The following is a 17,048-nucleotide window of genomic DNA, read 5'->3' on the forward strand; positions in this document are numbered from 1 at the left end:
GGTCTCCCATAATCTTCGTCTTGTTCCTCCTCCTCCTCCTCCTCCTCCTCCTCCTCCTCCTCCGCCTCCTCCCCCCTTCTTTCGTTGGCTTCCTCAACTCCCTTCTTCTCGGAAGCCTTCCATCATCCCCCCTGACGTGTCGTCCCATCCGCCGCCGACACCGACTCCGCGGATCGATACCTCTTGACCCACGATCCGTCAATGAATGCCTCTCGTCGGAGTTCATCCTAGTTCTCCCCCTGAGCCTCCTCTTGCACACCTCGATACCATTTCGTTTCCTGTCCCGGCAGCTTCCCCCTCATGGCATCGACCTACGATGTCGGGACGAGAGCGTGGCAGCCCGACCCTGCCTTGGGCTGGATAGCCTCGGAGCTCGTCAACAAAACAGTCGAAGGCACCAAGGTCAAACTCGTCTTCAAGCTCGAAAATGGCGACGTATGTTATTTCTCCGCTCCGTGCTCTAGCTCGAAACCAGACCGGCCGCTGATTCTTGGGCCTTGTGCCGGCTCTCTGTACAGAGCAAGACAATCGAGGTGCCTGCCGAGGCGCTGCAGTCTGGGTCCGATGCTTCCTTGCCGCCATTGATGAATCCCACCATGCTAGAAGCCAGCGATGATCTTACGAATCTGTCCCATCTCAACGAGCCTGCAGGTAAGCCGCCACAGAACCTGCTTGACGCGGGGAATGGGACTGACTTGTGACTTTACGTGCAGTTCTACAGGCCATCCGGTTGCGCTATCTACAGAAAGAAATCTACACCTACAGCGGCATCGTCCTCATCGCCACGAATCCATTCGCTCGAGTCGACTCCCTCTACGTTCCGGGCATGGTACAGGTCTACGCGGGAAAGCAGAGGGCCACGCAGGCTCCGCACCTGTTTGCCATTGCTGAAGAAGCTTTCATGTGCGTTGACTTGCGCCCAATGTTTGCCTGGTTGTGGTGCTGATCAAGATGTTAGGGACATGATTCGAGACAGCAAGAACCAGACCATTGTTGTGTCCGGAGAGTCCGGAGCTGGCAAGACCGTCAGTGCCAAGTACATTATGCGGTATTTCGCCACCAGAGAATCCCCGGACAACCTTGGAGCCCGCATCAAGCGAGGTCCCGAGGCCATGAGCGAGACTGAGGAGCAAATCCTGGCCACCAACCCCATCATGGAGGCGTTCGGCAACGCCAAGACCACGCGCAATGATAACTCGTCCAGATTCGGCAAGTACATCGAAATCATGTTTGACAAGAAGACCAACATCATCGGTGCCAAGATTCGCACATATCTGCTGGAGCGGTCACGCCTCGTATTCCAACCGCTCAAGGAACGCAACTACCACATCTTCTACCAGCTCGTGGCCGGCGCCTCTGACGAGCAGCGGCAAGAGCTCGATATCCTACGCGTTGAGCAATTTGAGTACTTGAACCAGGGAGACTGCCCTACCATTGACGGTGTGGACGACAAGGCCGAGTTCGAGTCGACCAAAAAGTCTCTCCAGACAATTGGTGTATCAGGGGCCAAGCAGGCTGACATCTTCAAGATCCTGGCCGGCCTGCTGCATCTGGGCAACGTCAAGATCACTGCCTCGCGCAACGATAGCGTGCTTGCCCCGACCGAGCCATCGCTCGAGCGGGCCTGCAGCATTCTCGGCGTGGACGCAGCCGAGTTCGCAAAGTGGATTGTTAAGAAACAACTAGTCACTCGGGGCGAAAAGATTACGTCGAACCTGAGCCAGGCTCAGGCTGTTGTCGTGCGCGACTCGGTGGCCAAGTTCATATATTCGAGCTTGTTCGACTGGCTAGTCGACGTCATCAACCACAGTCTGGCAACCGAGGATGTCTTGAACCGTGTCTCGTCGTTTATCGGCGTCTTGGATATCTACGGCTTCGAGCATTTCGCCAAAAACTCCTTCGAGCAGTTCTGCATCAACTACGCCAACGAGAAGCTGCAGCAAGAGTTCAACCAACACGTTTTTAAGCTCGAGCAAGAAGAGTACTTGAAGGAGCAGATCGACTGGACGTTTATCGACTTTTCGGACAATCAGCCGTGCATTGATCTCATTGAAGGCAAGATGGGCATCCTGTCTCTGCTCGACGAAGAGTCCCGGCTTCCCATGGGCTCGGACGAACAGTTCGTAACGAAGCTGCACGGCAACTTTGGCTCCGACAAGCAGCACAAGTTTTTCAAGAAGCCCAGGTTTGGGAAATCGGCCTTCACCGTCTGTCACTATGCCATCGACGTCACGTACGAGTCCGAGGGCTTCATCGAAAAGAACAGAGACACCGTTCCCGACGAGCACATGGCAATCCTGCGGGCCACGACCAACTCTTTCCTCAAGCAAGTCCTCGAAGCAGCGTCGGCTGTGAGAGAAAAGGATGTCGCCTCGGCCTCGTCGAACGCTGTAAAGCCCGCTGGCGGGAGGAAGATTGGCGTGGCCGTCAACAGGAAGCCCACGCTCGGCGGCATCTTTCGATCGTCGCTGATTGAGCTCATGAACACAATCAACAACACGGATGTCCACTATATCCGATGCATCAAGCCCAACGAGGCCAAGGAGGCCTGGCGGTTCGAGGGCCCCATGGTTCTCAGCCAACTGCGCGCCTGCGGTGTTCTGGAGACCGTTCGCATCAGCTGCGCCGGGTACCCAACACGATGGACCTATGAGGAATTTGCGCTTCGATACTACATGCTCGTCCATTCGGGCCAGTGGACTTCTGAGATTCGCCAAATGGCCAACGCCATTCTGACAAAGGCACTGGGCACGAGCACGGGCAAGGGCCTTGACAAATACCAGCTCGGCCTGACCAAGATCTTCTTCCGAGCTGGCATGCTTGCGTTCTTGGAGAACCTCCGCACAAGTCGCCTCAACGGCTGCGCGATTCTCATCCAGAAGAACCTGAGGGCCAAGTTCTACCGACGCCGTTACCTGGCCGCTCGCGAGTCCGTCGTCCGCACCCAGTCCGTTGTCAGAGCTTATATGGCAAGGAAGCGGGCCCAGGGCTTGCGCACCATCAAAGCCGCCACCACTATTCAGCGGGTCTGGCGCGGCCAGAAGCAGCGCAAGAACTTCCTTGCCATCAGGCAAAAGATGGTCTTGTTTGAGTCGGCCGCCAAAGGTTATCTGCGTCGAAAGCAGATCATGGAGACCCGGGTGGGCAACGCCGCGCTCGTCATTCAGAGAGCGTGGCGATCTCGGCGACAGTTGCGGTCCTGGAGGCAATATCGCCGGAAGGTCACCCTGGTCCAGAGCTTGTGGCGCGGTAAGAGTGCTCGGCAAGAGTACAAGGGGATGCGTGAAGAGGCCCGTGACTTGAAACAAATATCATACAAGCTCGAGAACAAGGTGGTCGAGCTCACTCAATCCCTCGGCTCGATGAAGGAGAAGAACAAAAACCTTGCGTCGCAGGTGGAGAACTATGAGGGCCAAATCAAGTCGTGGAAGAACCGCCACAATGCGCTCGAGGCGCGAACCAAGGAACTGCAGACAGAAGCCAACCAGGCGGGCATTGCGGTGGCCAAGCTGCAAGCCATGGAGGATGAGATGAAGAAGCTCCAGGCGGCCTTTGACGAGTCGACGGCCAACATCAAGCGGATGCAGGAGGAAGAAAGGGAACTCCGCGAGTCCCTCCGGCTGAGCAACCACGAGCTGGAGACGACGAAGCAGACCAACAGTGACCGCGAAAAGGATAATCTCAGTCTTCGACAGGAGCTCGAAGCTCTCCGGGACGCCTTGGAGGTGGCGAAGCGAAGCGCGCCAATTAACGGGGAGCTTACCAATGGGGCGTCTACGCCTGCAGTGGCCACTGGCTTGATCAACCTGGTGTCGTCAAAGAAACCCAAGCGCAGGAGCGCCGGAGCGGAGCCACGGGACCTCGATCGCTTCAGCGCAGCATACAACCCACGGCCCGTCTCCATGGCTGTGACCAGCACGGCTCATCGGCAGAATCTGTCGGGCACGACATTTATCCCCGGGGTCGATAACATCGAGATGGAGCTCGAGGGTCTTCTCGCCGACGAGGATGGTCTCAACGAGGAGGTGACGATGGGCCTGATCCGCAATCTCAAGATCCCGTCGCCAAACACGACACCCCCTCCTTCAGACAAGGAAGTCCTGTTCCCGTCGTACCTAATTAACCTAGTAACCTCTGAGATGTGGAACAACGGCTTCGTGAAGGAATCGGAGCGCTTCCTGGCCAACGTGATGCAGTCGATCCAGCAGGAGGTAATGCAGCACGACGGTGACGAGGCAATCAACCCCGGCGCGTTCTGGTTATCCAATGTGCACGAGATGCTGTCCTTTGTCTTCCTGGCCGAGGACTGGTACGAGACGCAAAAGACGGACAACTACGAGTACGACCGGCTACTGGAAATTGTCAAACATGACCTCGAGAGCCTCGAGTTCAACATTTACCACACCTGGATGAAGGTGCTCAAGAAGAAGCTACACAAGATGATCATCCCAGCCATCATCGAGTCGCAGTCGCTGCCGGGCTTCATCACCAATGAGAGCAACCGGTTCTTGGGCAAGTTGCTGCAGTCGAACTCGGCGCCAGCCTACAGCATGGACAACCTGCTCAGCCTCCTCAACAGCGTCTTCCGGGCGATGAAGGCATTCTACCTCGAGGACTCGATTATCACGCAGACTGTGACTGAACTCCTGCGGCTTGTGGGCGTGACGGCTTTCAACGACTTGCTGATGCGACGCAACTTTTTGTCGTGGAAGCGAGGTCTGCAGATCAACTACAACATCACGCGCATCGAGGAATGGTGCAAGAGCCATGACATGCCCGAAGGTACCCTTCAGCTGGAGCATCTGATGCAGGCGACGAAGCTGCTGCAGCTCAAGAAGGCAACGTTGAATGACATTGAGATCATTCAGGACATTTGCTGGATGCTCTCGCCGAACCAGATCCAGAAGCTGCTGAACCAGTACCTGGTGGCTGACTACGAGCAGCCAATCAATGGCGAGATTATGAAGGCAGTAGCCTCGCGGGTTACGGAGAAGAGCGACGTGCTGCTCCTCCAGGCAGTCGACATGGATGACAGCGGGCCGTACGAGATTGCCGAGCCGCGGTCCATCACGGCGCTCGAGACGTACACACCTTCATGTAGGTGGACCTAACGGCATCACGGGCAAGACGCAAGTGGCTAACAATGGACAACTTTAGGGCTGCAAACGCCGCGCTTGAAGCGGTTGGCGGAGATTGTTTCGGCGCAGGCCATTGCGCAGCAAGAGAAGCTTGAATATGCGGATGGCGAGGGCTTTGACGGGCAAGAAACCTTGGCCGAGGCGGACGAGACGAATGCCGAAGGGGCAGCAGCGGAGCTGTGAGGGCGGGCAGGCGCGCCGTCTGAGGGCCAATGCCGGGCTGCACCGTCTACTCAGATAAGTGAGTCCGCGGCTGAGGCTTCCCCTCGTCATTTTCCCACTTCTTCTTTTCATGTTTTTCGCTGTAGCGGGCGTCAAGACGCGGGCGGATCTTGGCAACGATTGCCATGACATGTGCCACGGAGCCATATCTATTTTTTACTGGGGGGAGAGGGGGTAGAGGGCCGTGACGACGGACGGGGGAGGACAGCAGCAAACATGTATTGGAGTGAGGCTCTTTGTCTGCAAGGTTGCACTTCCAATGCAAGCAAGCATTCGATGGGTACTGCCAGCCATGTGTGTCACGCAGCCGATTCATACCTTTGTGTCGGCACGATTATACACCTTCGACTGAGAAGTTGGCGGTCGAGGACGTTTGTGGTAGCGTGTGAATGCATCCGCGTAGGTACATACATAAGGTAGGTACCTCCCAGTACCCACCGGCAGATCATTCATTAGCTATGTAGCGTGACGCAGCAAAGCGAGTGGGCGCCTCGGTAGACGCATGGCAAACAAGGACCAAAAGCTTGCCGCCGCCTCGCTGGATGAGCCGTGGGTGAAAAGAAACGTCGGACTCTCTTCAAATTTTAAATTTCTTTCATTTCAGGTGCTCTCTTCGGACCAGGAGTGCCCGATAGTGAAAAAAGTGGCTGAACGGGAGCAGAGTCTTTATGCTCGGAAAGTTGCAGCGACGGTCAAAGCCGCGGGCGACGAGATAAATGCTTGACGCGACATGAGGCAATCACCAAACATCATCATCACCGGGACCCCGGGCGTAGGCAAGACGACACACTGCGAGAGCCTGGCCGAGAGAACAGGCTTACGGCATGTGTCGGTCAACCAGATTGTCAAGGATCAAGAGTGCCACGAGGGCTGGAGCGACGAGTACCAGAGCTGGATAGTGGACGAAGACAAGGTGCGGAGGAGTCGACGCCCCCCAGCCGGACGCGGTCTTGCTGACGGGACACTGTTGCGCCTCAGCTGTTGGATGCCATCGAGACGGATGCCGAGGCAGGAGGCTGCATCATCGACTGGCACGCCTGCGACCTGTTTCCGCGTAGCTGGATCGACCTGGTGATTGTTCTGCGGGTGGACTCGACGACGCTCTACGACCGTCTGAAGGCGAGGTCAGTTGTACACGGTTGAGCCCCCGGCCACGGGCTCGTTGGGCGCTAACGGGGAAGCTCTCGACGACAGAAACTACGCGGAAGCCAAGCTCCAGGAGAATCTGGACTCGGAGATTATGGAGGTGCTGCTGCAGGAGGCGCGGGAGGCGTTTGACGACGAGATGGTGATTGAGCTGACGAGCAATTCCTCGGACGAGATGGAGGGCAACCTGGATCGCATCGAGACATGGATAAACCAATGGAGGCACGACAACAACACGACGGTGCCCGTGGGGCCGTAGCAGCCGCCACGGCGAGAGAGAGGCCGAGGAAAAGTTGGTATGGTGTCTTGATGGGTTGAACTTGAAGCTATCGAGACCTCACTGTACGTATTCGTGTACGAGTACTTCTCTTATCAGTGTCTATCGGAGGTAGATCCCAAGTACCTTGTACACCCCTTTTCGTCGTCGAATCGGAGGGCGGCCGACCTGTCGAAGAGGCAACCGTTTCTCTCACTCTCACTGTCTCACCCAGTCTTCTCAGCCCGGCCTCGCGGCCTCTTTCCTTGAACGAGGCGCCATCGATAATCAAAACAGACACGATGGACCCCTGCGTCACCTTCGTCACCGGCAACGCCAATAAACTGCGCGAAGTCAAGGCCATTCTTGAGCCCGCCATCCGCGTCCAAAGCACTGCCTTCGACCTCGAGGAGATCCAGGGCACCATCCACGAGGTGACCGAGTACAAGTGCCGGAAAGCCGCCGATCTAGTGAGACCAACCCATTGTTGCGAACAAATAAAGACTGACACGACACACCCCGGTGCTTGTCTGCAGGTCAACGGTCCCGTCTTGGTCGAGGATACCGCCCTCTGCTTCCATGCCCTGGGCGATCTGCCAGGCCCGTACATGTAAGTCTTCCCAGCCAGCCACCCTCCTTCGCTTCTCGTCTGCTCACACGGCGCCTGCCTGCCCATAAAGTAAGTGGTTCCTGTCGGCAATTGGTCATGACGGCCTCAACAACCTCCTTGCCGCCTACACGGACAAGTCCGCCGATGCCGTCTGCACCTTTGGCTACTCGGCGGGACCGGGCCAAAAGCCTATTCTCCTCCAAGGACGCTGCGCGGTATGTCTCGCTCCGTGCTGCATACGACGTATCCTCCCTCTTACACACGCCTTCATATTCAGGGCAAGATTGTGCCCCCGCGTGGGCCGTCTCACTTCGGTACGCTTACCTGGCCAGCGCCAGACCTCCCGCCCTGCTGCTCCTCGTGCTGCAAATGAGGCCTAACCGCGGCCGTGCAGGATGGGATCCCGTATTTGAGTTTCAAGGCCAAACGTTTGTTGCTCCCCCTCTCCCAGTCCCCGAGGCCCATTCATTCCCCAGCCTCTTTCCCACGCTGTTACGCCGGCTTCTAACCGGCTCCAACGCCCGTTCAAGTGTCTCTAACTTGGTTGGCTGGTTAGATTTGCCGAAATGGACGGGCCCCAGAAGAACACGATATCACACCGCGCTCGTGCCCTAAAGCAGCTCCAGGACTGGTTCAAAGACCAGCCAGGCGCTTATCCAGTCCCTTTGCAGCGCAGCTCATGAAGGCGCCGACGGCATTGGCTTTCATCTCACCCCATCCAGTGCTGTACGTGGCAAGCTACCTTGGCACTGCTACACAGTGTGGTGTCGGCTGATCTCTTACCGGAGGACCTCGTTCGTGATGCACGTCGATACTGGCTCAGCATTTCACTGGCTTTGAACGGTTCCATCCTCAACGAGTACCAAATAAAGCAAGCTCGGCTGGGTACACGTCCGAGGATGGAAATCCCTCTAGACAGTGACCCCACCAAAGTATTTCTGTTGAAAATAATAAATGAAGGCTCAGGGCAACTGGTTTTTTTGGCTTGCCAACCCGCATGGATCGATAGGCTCTTTGCCGAAAGCGGCATAACTCCTGAGAACCGATGCTGTGTGAAGTGCCAGATGCACTCGTCGTGAGCCCGGCTGGCCTATCTGGGCATTGGATGAGTGAGACTTGCAGAGTGTGGCCAGCACAAAGCCAGCATTTGATCATATATATTATACTTGAGGCGTTCCACGCCGAGTGAGAAGACGCCACTACGACGCCACGAGACTTTTGCTCGCGCGGGCAACCAAGTCTACAAAATCGTACAAAGCATGTAGACTGACTACCTGGCGGCTGGCGACACGAGGCGAATCGACCCTCTCTTTCTGTCGCGACAATTACGGGGCTCCAGGTGCCGAGAACGCGTGAAGAATGACTGTCCTCCCAGACACCATCATTGTCTGCAAGATCTGCTTATTCATCTGTGCTGACAGCTTGCAGCCTTTGACAGTACAGAGCTCCGCCACGACACGTTATCCGCGTATTCTTTGCGCGAACCCGGCCACGCACCTCGAATGGCGAGGCTCGAGACTCAAGGTTCGCAGCCTCTTTCACCTAGCGGTTACCGCGGTAGTCTAGACTACCTATCAGGGCAGACCAGCTGACCGACAACCCAGGCCCGCTCCGGCAGGTCTCTTACATCACCCTACTTGCCTCCTTTGGTTCTTTGTGGCAACGCTTTTTGCGAAGTCGACTCCTTTGGCAACTCCTTGGTGAAGGGAATGAAGTCTGGCGCTCCGGGAAGATATTTTCGAAGGGGCTCAGGTACCCGCAGACCCTGCAAGTGACAGTCAGAAGCGTTGTACATCACACGGGCCAGGTGCTGCTCGGCTCTTACCTCGACCGTCTGGTAATTCTCCAGAATGCAGCACATGGTTCTTGTCGTGGCACACAGCGTCGCGTTGAGGCAGTGCACGTACTTCTTTTTCGTGTCCGTCTGTGTCTTGGCCCCGAAGCGAATCTCGAGGGCGCGCGACTGGTAGTCGGTGCAGTTAGAGCATGAAACGAGCTCCTTATACTCGCCTTGGAAGGGAAACCAAGCCTCCAGGTCGAGCTTTTTGGCAGCAGCGTTGTTGAGTGCGCCGGAAACAATGGCGATGACCCGATAGGGAAGTCCCAGGGACTTGTAAAACTCTTCCGAGACTGCAATCATTTCATCAAGTGACTCCCACGACTTCTCGGGGTCTGTCAAGAGGAACTGTTCGATCTGTTCTCGCGGGTCAGTATGTTATATTGGAGCTCACGCACCCGATCTTCACAACCGGAGAGAGGTGAGGAGAGGGGGGAGGGGAGGGGAGGCTGCCATCATGACGAGGCAACCGAGCTGCGTTACCTTTTCAAACTGGTGAACGCGATAAATGCCCCAGGCATCACGGCCATGAGATCCGGCCTCACGCCTGTAGCACGAGCTGAATCCGGCGTACCTAGGGGGACAGGTGGCTTAGCAAAGCCAGTCATCTCTTGCCGTGGCGGCTTCACTAACTTGATGGGCAGATCCTTGGCAAGGAGCCACTCATCGGCGTGGAAGGCTGAGATGGGCTGCTCGGAGGTGGCAATGAGATACTTGTCGTTCTTGGCGTCGCCATCGACCACCTTGTAGAGCTCTTCGTCAAAATCGTCGAGCTGGGCCGTCTTGCTCATGAAGTCTTTGAGCATGAACTGTGGCGTCTGTAGCGCAGTATAGCCGCGCTGAGTCAGAAACTCGAGACCATAGTTGATGAGCGCTTGATTCAGAAAGACACCCCATTGGCGCAGGAAGTAGCCACGGTGTCCAACGACCTTGACGCCGCGGTCGGGGTCATAACCGTCGAGGCGGAAGAGAACTTCGTGGTGTGAGAGAACGTCGCGCTTCTCGACAGCAACGTCTTCCGGAGCCCATTTCCGAAGAATGTCGTTGTTGTCCTAGAGGTGAGGCGTTAGTCGACGGAGTCGAGCCACGGAGCGGAGGTTTGGGGTAACGGCTGTCTGGCCATGTCAGTCGCACCTCATTGTCGCTGACGGGAACGGAATCGTGCACAATATTTCCTATGGTCCTGAGTTTTGACTTGAGAAGTGCTTCCTTCTCCCCGGCCGAGTCAACTAGGCTCTTCTTCTCTCTTTCGAGATCCTTTTTTTGTTGGAGCAGACCATCGGCGTTCTCTTTGGCCTGGATATACGTCAACGAAAGGTCCCTGTTATCGCGGTGCAGGCGCGGCTTCACTACCTTCTTTTTTGTCCCAATCTGCTTCTGGACTTCGTTAATCTTGCCGTTGATCTGGGTTGCGCTGTATTGGGCTGCTCGGCGCAGAAGTTGAAGGAAGCGATGAGCATGGGTAACGCCGAGGGAGGGAGCACGAAGGACCAAACACACTCTTGCGGTGGTCGTCAAAGAGAGCAATAATCTCGTCGACGATTTCGACACTGGCATGTCTGCGCCGCTGGGAATCACGGATCTTTTCCGGGTTGCCCCCGCGATCCGCGATGAAGTCGTTGACATCAAGCATTCTGTCGGTATGGACGCTTTTCCCTTGTCTCTAGACAGGAACAGGCAGGCACCGGAGATGTCGGTGGCGGAGGCGCTGCTTGCAGTCCAAGAGCAGAAGAGGCGGACCAGCGGTGGTGACTGATGGTGGCGGGCGAAGTCAGTCGTCGAGGGTGTGACAGACGAGGGGTGGTTTGTGGTATGGTGGGGGCGGGGTAGGCAAAAAGCTGGAAGGATGTTCCTATAGAGTCTGAGTCAGCAAGTCCGATCACAGGGGAGCCAATAGAGGCGCGGACCCCCGCGCCTTTAAAGTCGGCGCGGACGTCCGCGCCTGTTATGTAAGCCTGGCAGGCCATTTGGGCCGCCGCCAACTGCGCTCGCAGTCGGCCTCACCGATACAGCATGCTTGCTGCATACATATAGCTTCAATTAATTGCAAGGAGGATATCCCTTAGGGTTCGAACCCATAGCCTTCCCTATTTGGTAGATTGACGTGACGCAAAGGGCGCCGCTGTTGCGTGGCAAGGAGGGTGCGCGGAAGTTCACCGCCTTAAAATTGGCCAGCTACAGTGCTACACGCCGGTGCATGTCGGTGATCTCACGATCTGCCTCACATTTTCGCATCGCCGGCATCATCACCACTTATATATGTGAATAAAATGCCTGCTGTTCCTCTGAGTCTCTCTCGCAGTCAGCCCATATACCTGCAGTACCTCTTTCTCGTGAGAAAGGCTGCACCTGAATTTCCTCGGCCACCCGGGCATCTAATCGCTCTTCTTCTGCCTTATCCCAATCAAGGTATGCCATCATCTCTACCTTGGTCCATTGCCTCGAGCCGCAGCTCCTTGACATTTGCTTCCAGTCGAGGCACCAGTCATATTCAGTCTTGCTGTAGCGCAATGGCAAGCCCATTGCCTTTCGGTATGCCTGGTTGGTCTTGAGACTGCCGCGAGGCTGTGCTCTATACCAAGAGTCTCTTTCCCTGACATACCTCTGATAGATGGCTCGTGGGTCATCATATAATAGATTCTCTGTAGTCTCTGTAGTCTCTGCAATTGCTGTAGAGACTGTAGAGACCGTAGTGACTGCAACTGTCATTTTCTCCATGACTGCTGCAGTCTGCGCAGTCTCTGGAACTGCTACCGTCTGTACAGTCTGTGCAGTCTGTGCAGTCCCTGCAATTGCTGCAGTCTCTGCAGTCTGTGCCGCCCGTGCCTCTGCCCGCTGCAGTATGTCGCTATAGCGTAAAGGACAATTGCGAGATGTCATGATGTGCCCTTGCTGGTGGCATTTGCTGCATGTAGGCGGCGCCTTTGGCCGTAGATCTGACTCTATGGCTTCAAATGCACTTGGCTCGCGCTGTGTGGATGACTGTGATATCCTTGATGCGGCGACAAGTTGGTCTAGTCGCCGACGAGGCTCTATGAGGACCTGACCAATCTCTTTGTTATCCCGTCGAAGGCGCCAATGTGTATGAAAATGTTGTAGCCGGAGGGCAGATCTTCCACTATGAGAGACTGTAATGCGTGCGCACAAGGGAGACCGCGAGACTTGGTGAAGCTGCCTGTGCAAGATGGGGTGTTTTTCTCGTTGAGGCGCTTGTGTTGCTTTGCAACCTGTCGCAAGGCTTCGTGTGATACCCAGCCACGTACCGTGCTATATACGGTTCCAGAGAGCTCAATTGGCATCCGTATATGCTGCCTGGCTTGGTTGGCTTGTAGCTCGGCCAGTTGGTTGAGGAGAGCTTGCTTGATTGCCCTCGTTGCCTCGAAGAGGTCTAATGTTGACTTCTTAAGGTGACTCTTCAATAATGCGTGGATGCCTTCCACCCGGAAGTAGCCACATTGCCGAAGTGAGCATATTGATCGACCCAGGCCTTGACGAGCTTTTCCTTATACGGGTCCAACCAGGTTTCCGTATGTAGCTAACCTCCTTGACGTATCGTGGCACAAAGCGCTTCTCGAGCTCTTCAACTTGTTGATCAAATGTCTCCTCATCTTTCGAGCCCACGATTGAGTGCCAATACCCAAAGAACTCAGCCCACCTCTCATCACTATTAGAGTCCTCATCGTCACGGTCGAAAGCTGGTTTGCAATAGCTAAGCACCGCCTTATTCGCATGCCAGATGCAAAGCAGAGACTTGGACGCAGGAAAGCACCGGAAATTGCGTTTATGCAGGCGAGGCAGCGATCTGTCAGGATAACCGATGGCTGGCGAATGTCATATAACTCGTATATCGATTGGAGTTGGTCCAGTGCCCAGATATAGTCATTTTCGTCTTCACCACTGAGGAAGGCAAAGGCAATACAGAATGACCGCTGACAGGCATCAACGCCGATCATATCGAGCAGTGGCATCTTATATTTGTTCGTCTTGTATGTGCAGTCTAGCAGTAGTAATTCTGGGTATGCGTTGAGGTATCCTAGAGACGCTGGGTGTGCGAATAAGACTGCTGTGACTCGGCCATCATGATCAAGCTGTATGCGGCTCTGGAACCCCTCGTTGTCAAGCTCATTGGCAAGGGCATGCATTGTGCTCTGGCCAGCAAGGAGCTCTCGTCTGCGCTGTGCGATACAGTTATATATGTCTTGCTGTGTCGCTCCTTGGGCAGTCTGAGAGCTCTGGCGCATATGTCCGGATATCCTTTGGTGCTATGCCAGCGCTTGAGAGGTTCCCAATAGCTGACTGGTCAGTTGAGGAGAGGCACGATGAGCTGGATGTGCTGTAATATGCAGACTGGGCTCATGGTTGTGGACCGACTTCTCCTCGCCTGGGCGATGCCTGACATACCAGTACGACTTATCAAGGCTCTCTTTCGCATTGATGGAAAACTGGCATCCAGTGATACGGGAGCTTGTAGACCGTTGCCGATCAGCTGGCTTCTGGTCCTTGCTTGTATGAGCCCCAAGTCTACCTCCACGATCGCAGGCAAATATGACTGTGCGTCTTCCGGACCGCGGGTCTCTCGTGGACTTGCCTGTGGTGAAGGCATAGCCTCTGGAGCCGCCCACGCATTAATTGAGGCAGAAGAGACTCTCGCGAGTCGAACTGGCCCTCAGGAGGAAGGCAATCGTCAGGGAATTCAGTAAGCCCCATATTGGAATTATCTTGAAGAGCTAGCTGTAGTGCACGACAGTGAGCAGCTCTTTATACACAAAGGAAAGGAAACTCCTGCTTTGTGGACGTGGTGCAGAACCCTTGTAACCGAGGCCGCCTGCGAGGTTTAATGCAGCCTGCGTTTGAGCTTTGGCCTCAATGGGGTCCAAGCACCACGCATGCAGGCGCTCGACCTTAATATGCGGATTATAGCATCGCTTCCGCGGACAACTACTCTGAGCGCAGATGGTATGCTATATGAGGCTGGCTCTCTGTGCGACAGTTTGCCACATGCAATAGAAAAGGAGAGTACAGGTCAGGGGGCGGCCCGACTATCTTCCGCCTGGGCTTACATAACAGGCGCGGACGTCCGCGCCGACTTTAAAGGCGCGGGGGTCCGCGCCTCTATTGGCTCCCCGATCACAGGCATCAGTATGGCCTCGTCGGCAGCCGACTCTCGGAATCTTGTATACCTACTGAAGCAAATGTGTCCGCCGTACCTGGCTATACAAGGCACCAGTCTCAAGGCATTGGTACAATGAGCATATATCCATTCGCTTGTAATTGAAGCCAAGCCGCCTGCAGCTCTGCCCCCGCAATAGCCGTCGCGATGCCCGTGTTGGCGTCACATGATGGAGCAATTGCTCTTCTCGGGCGCCTCCCCTGGGTTCTGTGATGTCTCAATTTGCGCAACCAGCAGCTCAAACGCCCGGGCCACATTCTCGTTGTAGCGCGCACTGGCCTCCGTCCAACCGCATTGGAACTTCGCCGACAGCTTCTTGCCCTCCTCTGGACTGACTTGGCGTTGCTCTGGCCGCAGGTCGCTCTTGTTGCCCACAATGACAATGGGCACCGACTCGGTTCCCTTGGACCCCGGCGTCAGCAGAAGCAAATGACTAGACCCGAGAATAAACAAAGCGACGTACCAAATGGTTGAGTATCTTTTCTCGAATCACCTGCACCATTTCAAAAGACGGCAAGGACGAGACCGAGTAGACCAGCATGTACCCGTGGATGCCGATAAAGTGCTTCGAGTTGAGGATGCTGTACTCGTCCTGCCCTGCCGTATCGACAATCTCGGTCGCAAAGTCTTGTCCTTTGTACCGAATCGTCTTGCTGAAAGTGTTCTCAATGGTGGGATAGTAGCTGTCGACAAAGTGTCCGTCAACGAACTGCACCGCCAGCGAAGATTTGCCTATGTTTGTTTAGCCACGGCTGCATTGGCAACAGGGACTCCCGTCGAGTTGACCCACCGACGGATCGACTGCCAACAATGGCCATCTTTCTCTGCTTGGGTGAAGGCATCGGGGGGCGACGCCGAGGGAGGTACCGGGACGAAAAGGCCGGGGAGTGGGATGGTTCGGTTTGGCGCTGGTGCGATATGTTTGGTTCGTTGCGCGCCAACTGGCTAGGAATTCGGCTCGACAGCAGACAGGTCGAGGGCCAGAGTCGGTTCAAGCACAGCAATAGATGTTTGGCTGGCGTTTGTGGGATTGTTCGCCATTCCACTAACTCTAGGTTCAAGGAAGTGCGACCGAGACCATGTTAGGTAAGGTGCTCCGGAGTCGCTCGGGTCCAACTATCCAGTATCCAGCACTGCTTTTGCCAACGGCAACGGTTAGTACCTCGGGGATCTCGAGCAGCCAACCACTGGTGTCTTTCCACCAATCAGTGACCTCAGCGAGTCATGTCGCCTCGATGGTTCGTTCATCGCAGCTTTCTTTAGTAGCATTGCCGCTAGGAGTCTGGGGAATTATTAGTATACTGGTGGGCTGACAGAATGTAGGGCCACCTTTCTTGCGCTCTGTTCAAATACCCTCCATATCTTGCAAGTACTTGTCTGTAGGTAGGTGGTACGGAGCACTTTGGACTTAAGGTAGCTAGCTAGGTAGTTCGGTTGCAGGAGAAGCCTTGAATCACAGTCATTGAATCCAACATATCCTCGCTCATGGCGCATATGCCTTCATGGTGCGCCGTCGCCAGCCATCGTTTCTTTCCATTGCTTCCGGACGCCGAGCTTCGACTCGCTGTCCTTGCGTATCCTCTCCTACTTGCCTCGCGCATCGTGACTGCGGAGCTCGTTGACAAGCGCCTCCAGCTCATGAACCTTGCTGTCAACCGTCTTGTACATGGCGACGAAGTCTCGAATGGACCCAACCAAGCTTTGGATACCCTCGCCATTGCCAAATCGCGCCTTGATTCTCTCTCTTCCTCTCGTCGTCAGGCACAGATAGCCAAGTAGTACCGCCAGGTAACCGAGGGCTACGCTGACCTTTGATTTGTCCACAGAGTCCGCCTTTGCGAGCGTACATTCGTACGGACATCATGTCAGCAGGTCATGCAGAAAGAGAAAGACATCAGGGGGCATTAGTGCCGGGGAAGCATGACATTGCCCACGCACCTCGCTCACAGTCTGGCGGTTTCCGTGCCACAGGGCTACAAGCCCGTCCAGAGCCTCGTCCCTCACGGATGCCCGAGCTGGCGGGCTATGCTCCACAATATTGATCATGACCCCGAGCAGCAGGACAAGTTCGTCGTAAAAGTCGCCCTCCAGTGGACCGCTGCCAATGGCGTTCTGCACCATTCTATATCCGCTTCCGATGCGATCGGCTAGGAGCGATAACAGGTCGGCGTTGGCAAATGCTGCGGCTCCGTGTTCCGTGTTTGTGGTGTTGATGGCCAACTTGAGAGTCGCCGCCTCCAAATCGCCGCGGTCGAGCGGCCATCGCTGCATGGCGTTTCCAAGAAATATAGCTATGCTCCGCGGAAGCTGCGCATTGGACGGTCCTTGGCTATCAGATCCCGTCGTTACTCCTGCACTGGACAGCACTTCGAGTGCAAACACTGCAAAGGTATAGTCCACCATATCTGACGTGGCTTCCGCTTCTGCACAATCGGCGGCCACAGGGACCAGGTCCTGATTCAAGTCCATGGCCACCTGCTCTAGAAGTTGCTCATCCGCGCACTGAGCGACTGTCTCCAACAGCTGCAGGCCAAGAGTGCGTGGGGAGAAGCGGACGGGCTCCAATCCGTGCCATATCGGCATACGCATCAAGGTGCTCTTCACGTTATGCACCGATGCTTTTGTCGTTCGCGGTAGGTTCATTGCTCTTTGCATCGCTACGGAGTCAA

At 55.6% G+C, this 17,048-nt stretch overlaps 6 protein-coding genes across 6 annotated transcripts; 3 read left to right on the forward strand and 3 right to left on the reverse strand.

Moving 5' to 3' along the window:
• Nucleotides 1-300: 300 nt before the first annotated feature.
• HRG_02894 (myosin head (motor domain) domain-containing protein) lies at nucleotides 301-5,321 on the forward strand (the record flags this gene model as incomplete). Its single annotated transcript, XM_044861365.1, has 5 exons — nucleotides 301-435; nucleotides 519-651; nucleotides 714-903; nucleotides 959-5,097; nucleotides 5,158-5,321. The coding sequence occupies 5 exons, from the start codon at nucleotides 301-303 to the stop codon at nucleotides 5,319-5,321; spliced, it is 4,761 nt and encodes a 1,586-aa protein (XP_044722391.1).
• Nucleotides 5,322-6,090: 769 nt separating this feature from the next.
• On the forward strand, nucleotides 6,091-6,765 carry HRG_02895 (AAA domain-containing protein; the record flags this gene model as incomplete). Its single annotated transcript, XM_044861366.1, has 3 exons — nucleotides 6,091-6,273; nucleotides 6,339-6,484; nucleotides 6,555-6,765. The coding sequence occupies 3 exons, from the start codon at nucleotides 6,091-6,093 to the stop codon at nucleotides 6,763-6,765; spliced, it is 540 nt and encodes a 179-aa protein (XP_044722392.1).
• Nucleotides 6,766-7,064: 299 nt separating this feature from the next.
• HRG_02896 (ham1 family domain-containing protein) lies at nucleotides 7,065-8,055 on the forward strand (the record flags this gene model as incomplete). Its single annotated transcript, XM_044861367.1, has 6 exons — nucleotides 7,065-7,232; nucleotides 7,299-7,372; nucleotides 7,443-7,587; nucleotides 7,650-7,686; nucleotides 7,767-7,800; nucleotides 7,929-8,055. The coding sequence occupies 6 exons, from the start codon at nucleotides 7,065-7,067 to the stop codon at nucleotides 8,053-8,055; spliced, it is 585 nt and encodes a 194-aa protein (XP_044722393.1).
• Nucleotides 8,056-9,005: 950 nt separating this feature from the next.
• HRG_02897 (tRNA synthetase class II core domain-containing protein) lies at nucleotides 9,006-10,842 on the reverse strand (the record flags this gene model as incomplete). Its single annotated transcript, XM_044861368.1, has 7 exons — nucleotides 9,006-9,137; nucleotides 9,198-9,566; nucleotides 9,693-9,783; nucleotides 9,843-10,261; nucleotides 10,344-10,505; nucleotides 10,563-10,633; nucleotides 10,710-10,842. 7 exons carry the CDS (start codon nucleotides 10,840-10,842, stop codon nucleotides 9,006-9,008), a joined length of 1,377 nt encoding a protein of 458 aa, XP_044722394.1.
• A 3,699-nt stretch (nucleotides 10,843-14,541) lies between these two features.
• Nucleotides 14,542-15,197, reverse strand: HRG_02898 (ras family domain-containing protein; the record flags this gene model as incomplete). Its single annotated transcript, XM_044861369.1, has 3 exons — nucleotides 14,542-14,781; nucleotides 14,843-15,111; nucleotides 15,170-15,197. 3 exons carry the CDS (start codon nucleotides 15,195-15,197, stop codon nucleotides 14,542-14,544), a joined length of 537 nt encoding a protein of 178 aa, XP_044722395.1.
• A 766-nt stretch (nucleotides 15,198-15,963) lies between these two features.
• Nucleotides 15,964-16,848, reverse strand: HRG_02899 (wings apart-like protein regulation of heterochromatin domain-containing protein; the record flags this gene model as incomplete). Its single annotated transcript, XM_044861370.1, has 2 exons — nucleotides 15,964-16,188; nucleotides 16,318-16,848. 2 exons carry the CDS (start codon nucleotides 16,846-16,848, stop codon nucleotides 15,964-15,966), a joined length of 756 nt encoding a protein of 251 aa, XP_044722396.1.
• Nucleotides 16,849-17,048: the final 200 nt, after the last annotated feature.

This window comes from Hirsutella rhossiliensis (genome assembly GCF_020360975.1).
Source record: "Hirsutella rhossiliensis strain HR02 chromosome Unknown scaffold00003, whole genome shotgun sequence".
Lineage (NCBI taxonomy): Eukaryota > Fungi > Ascomycota > Sordariomycetes > Hypocreales > Ophiocordycipitaceae > Hirsutella > Hirsutella rhossiliensis.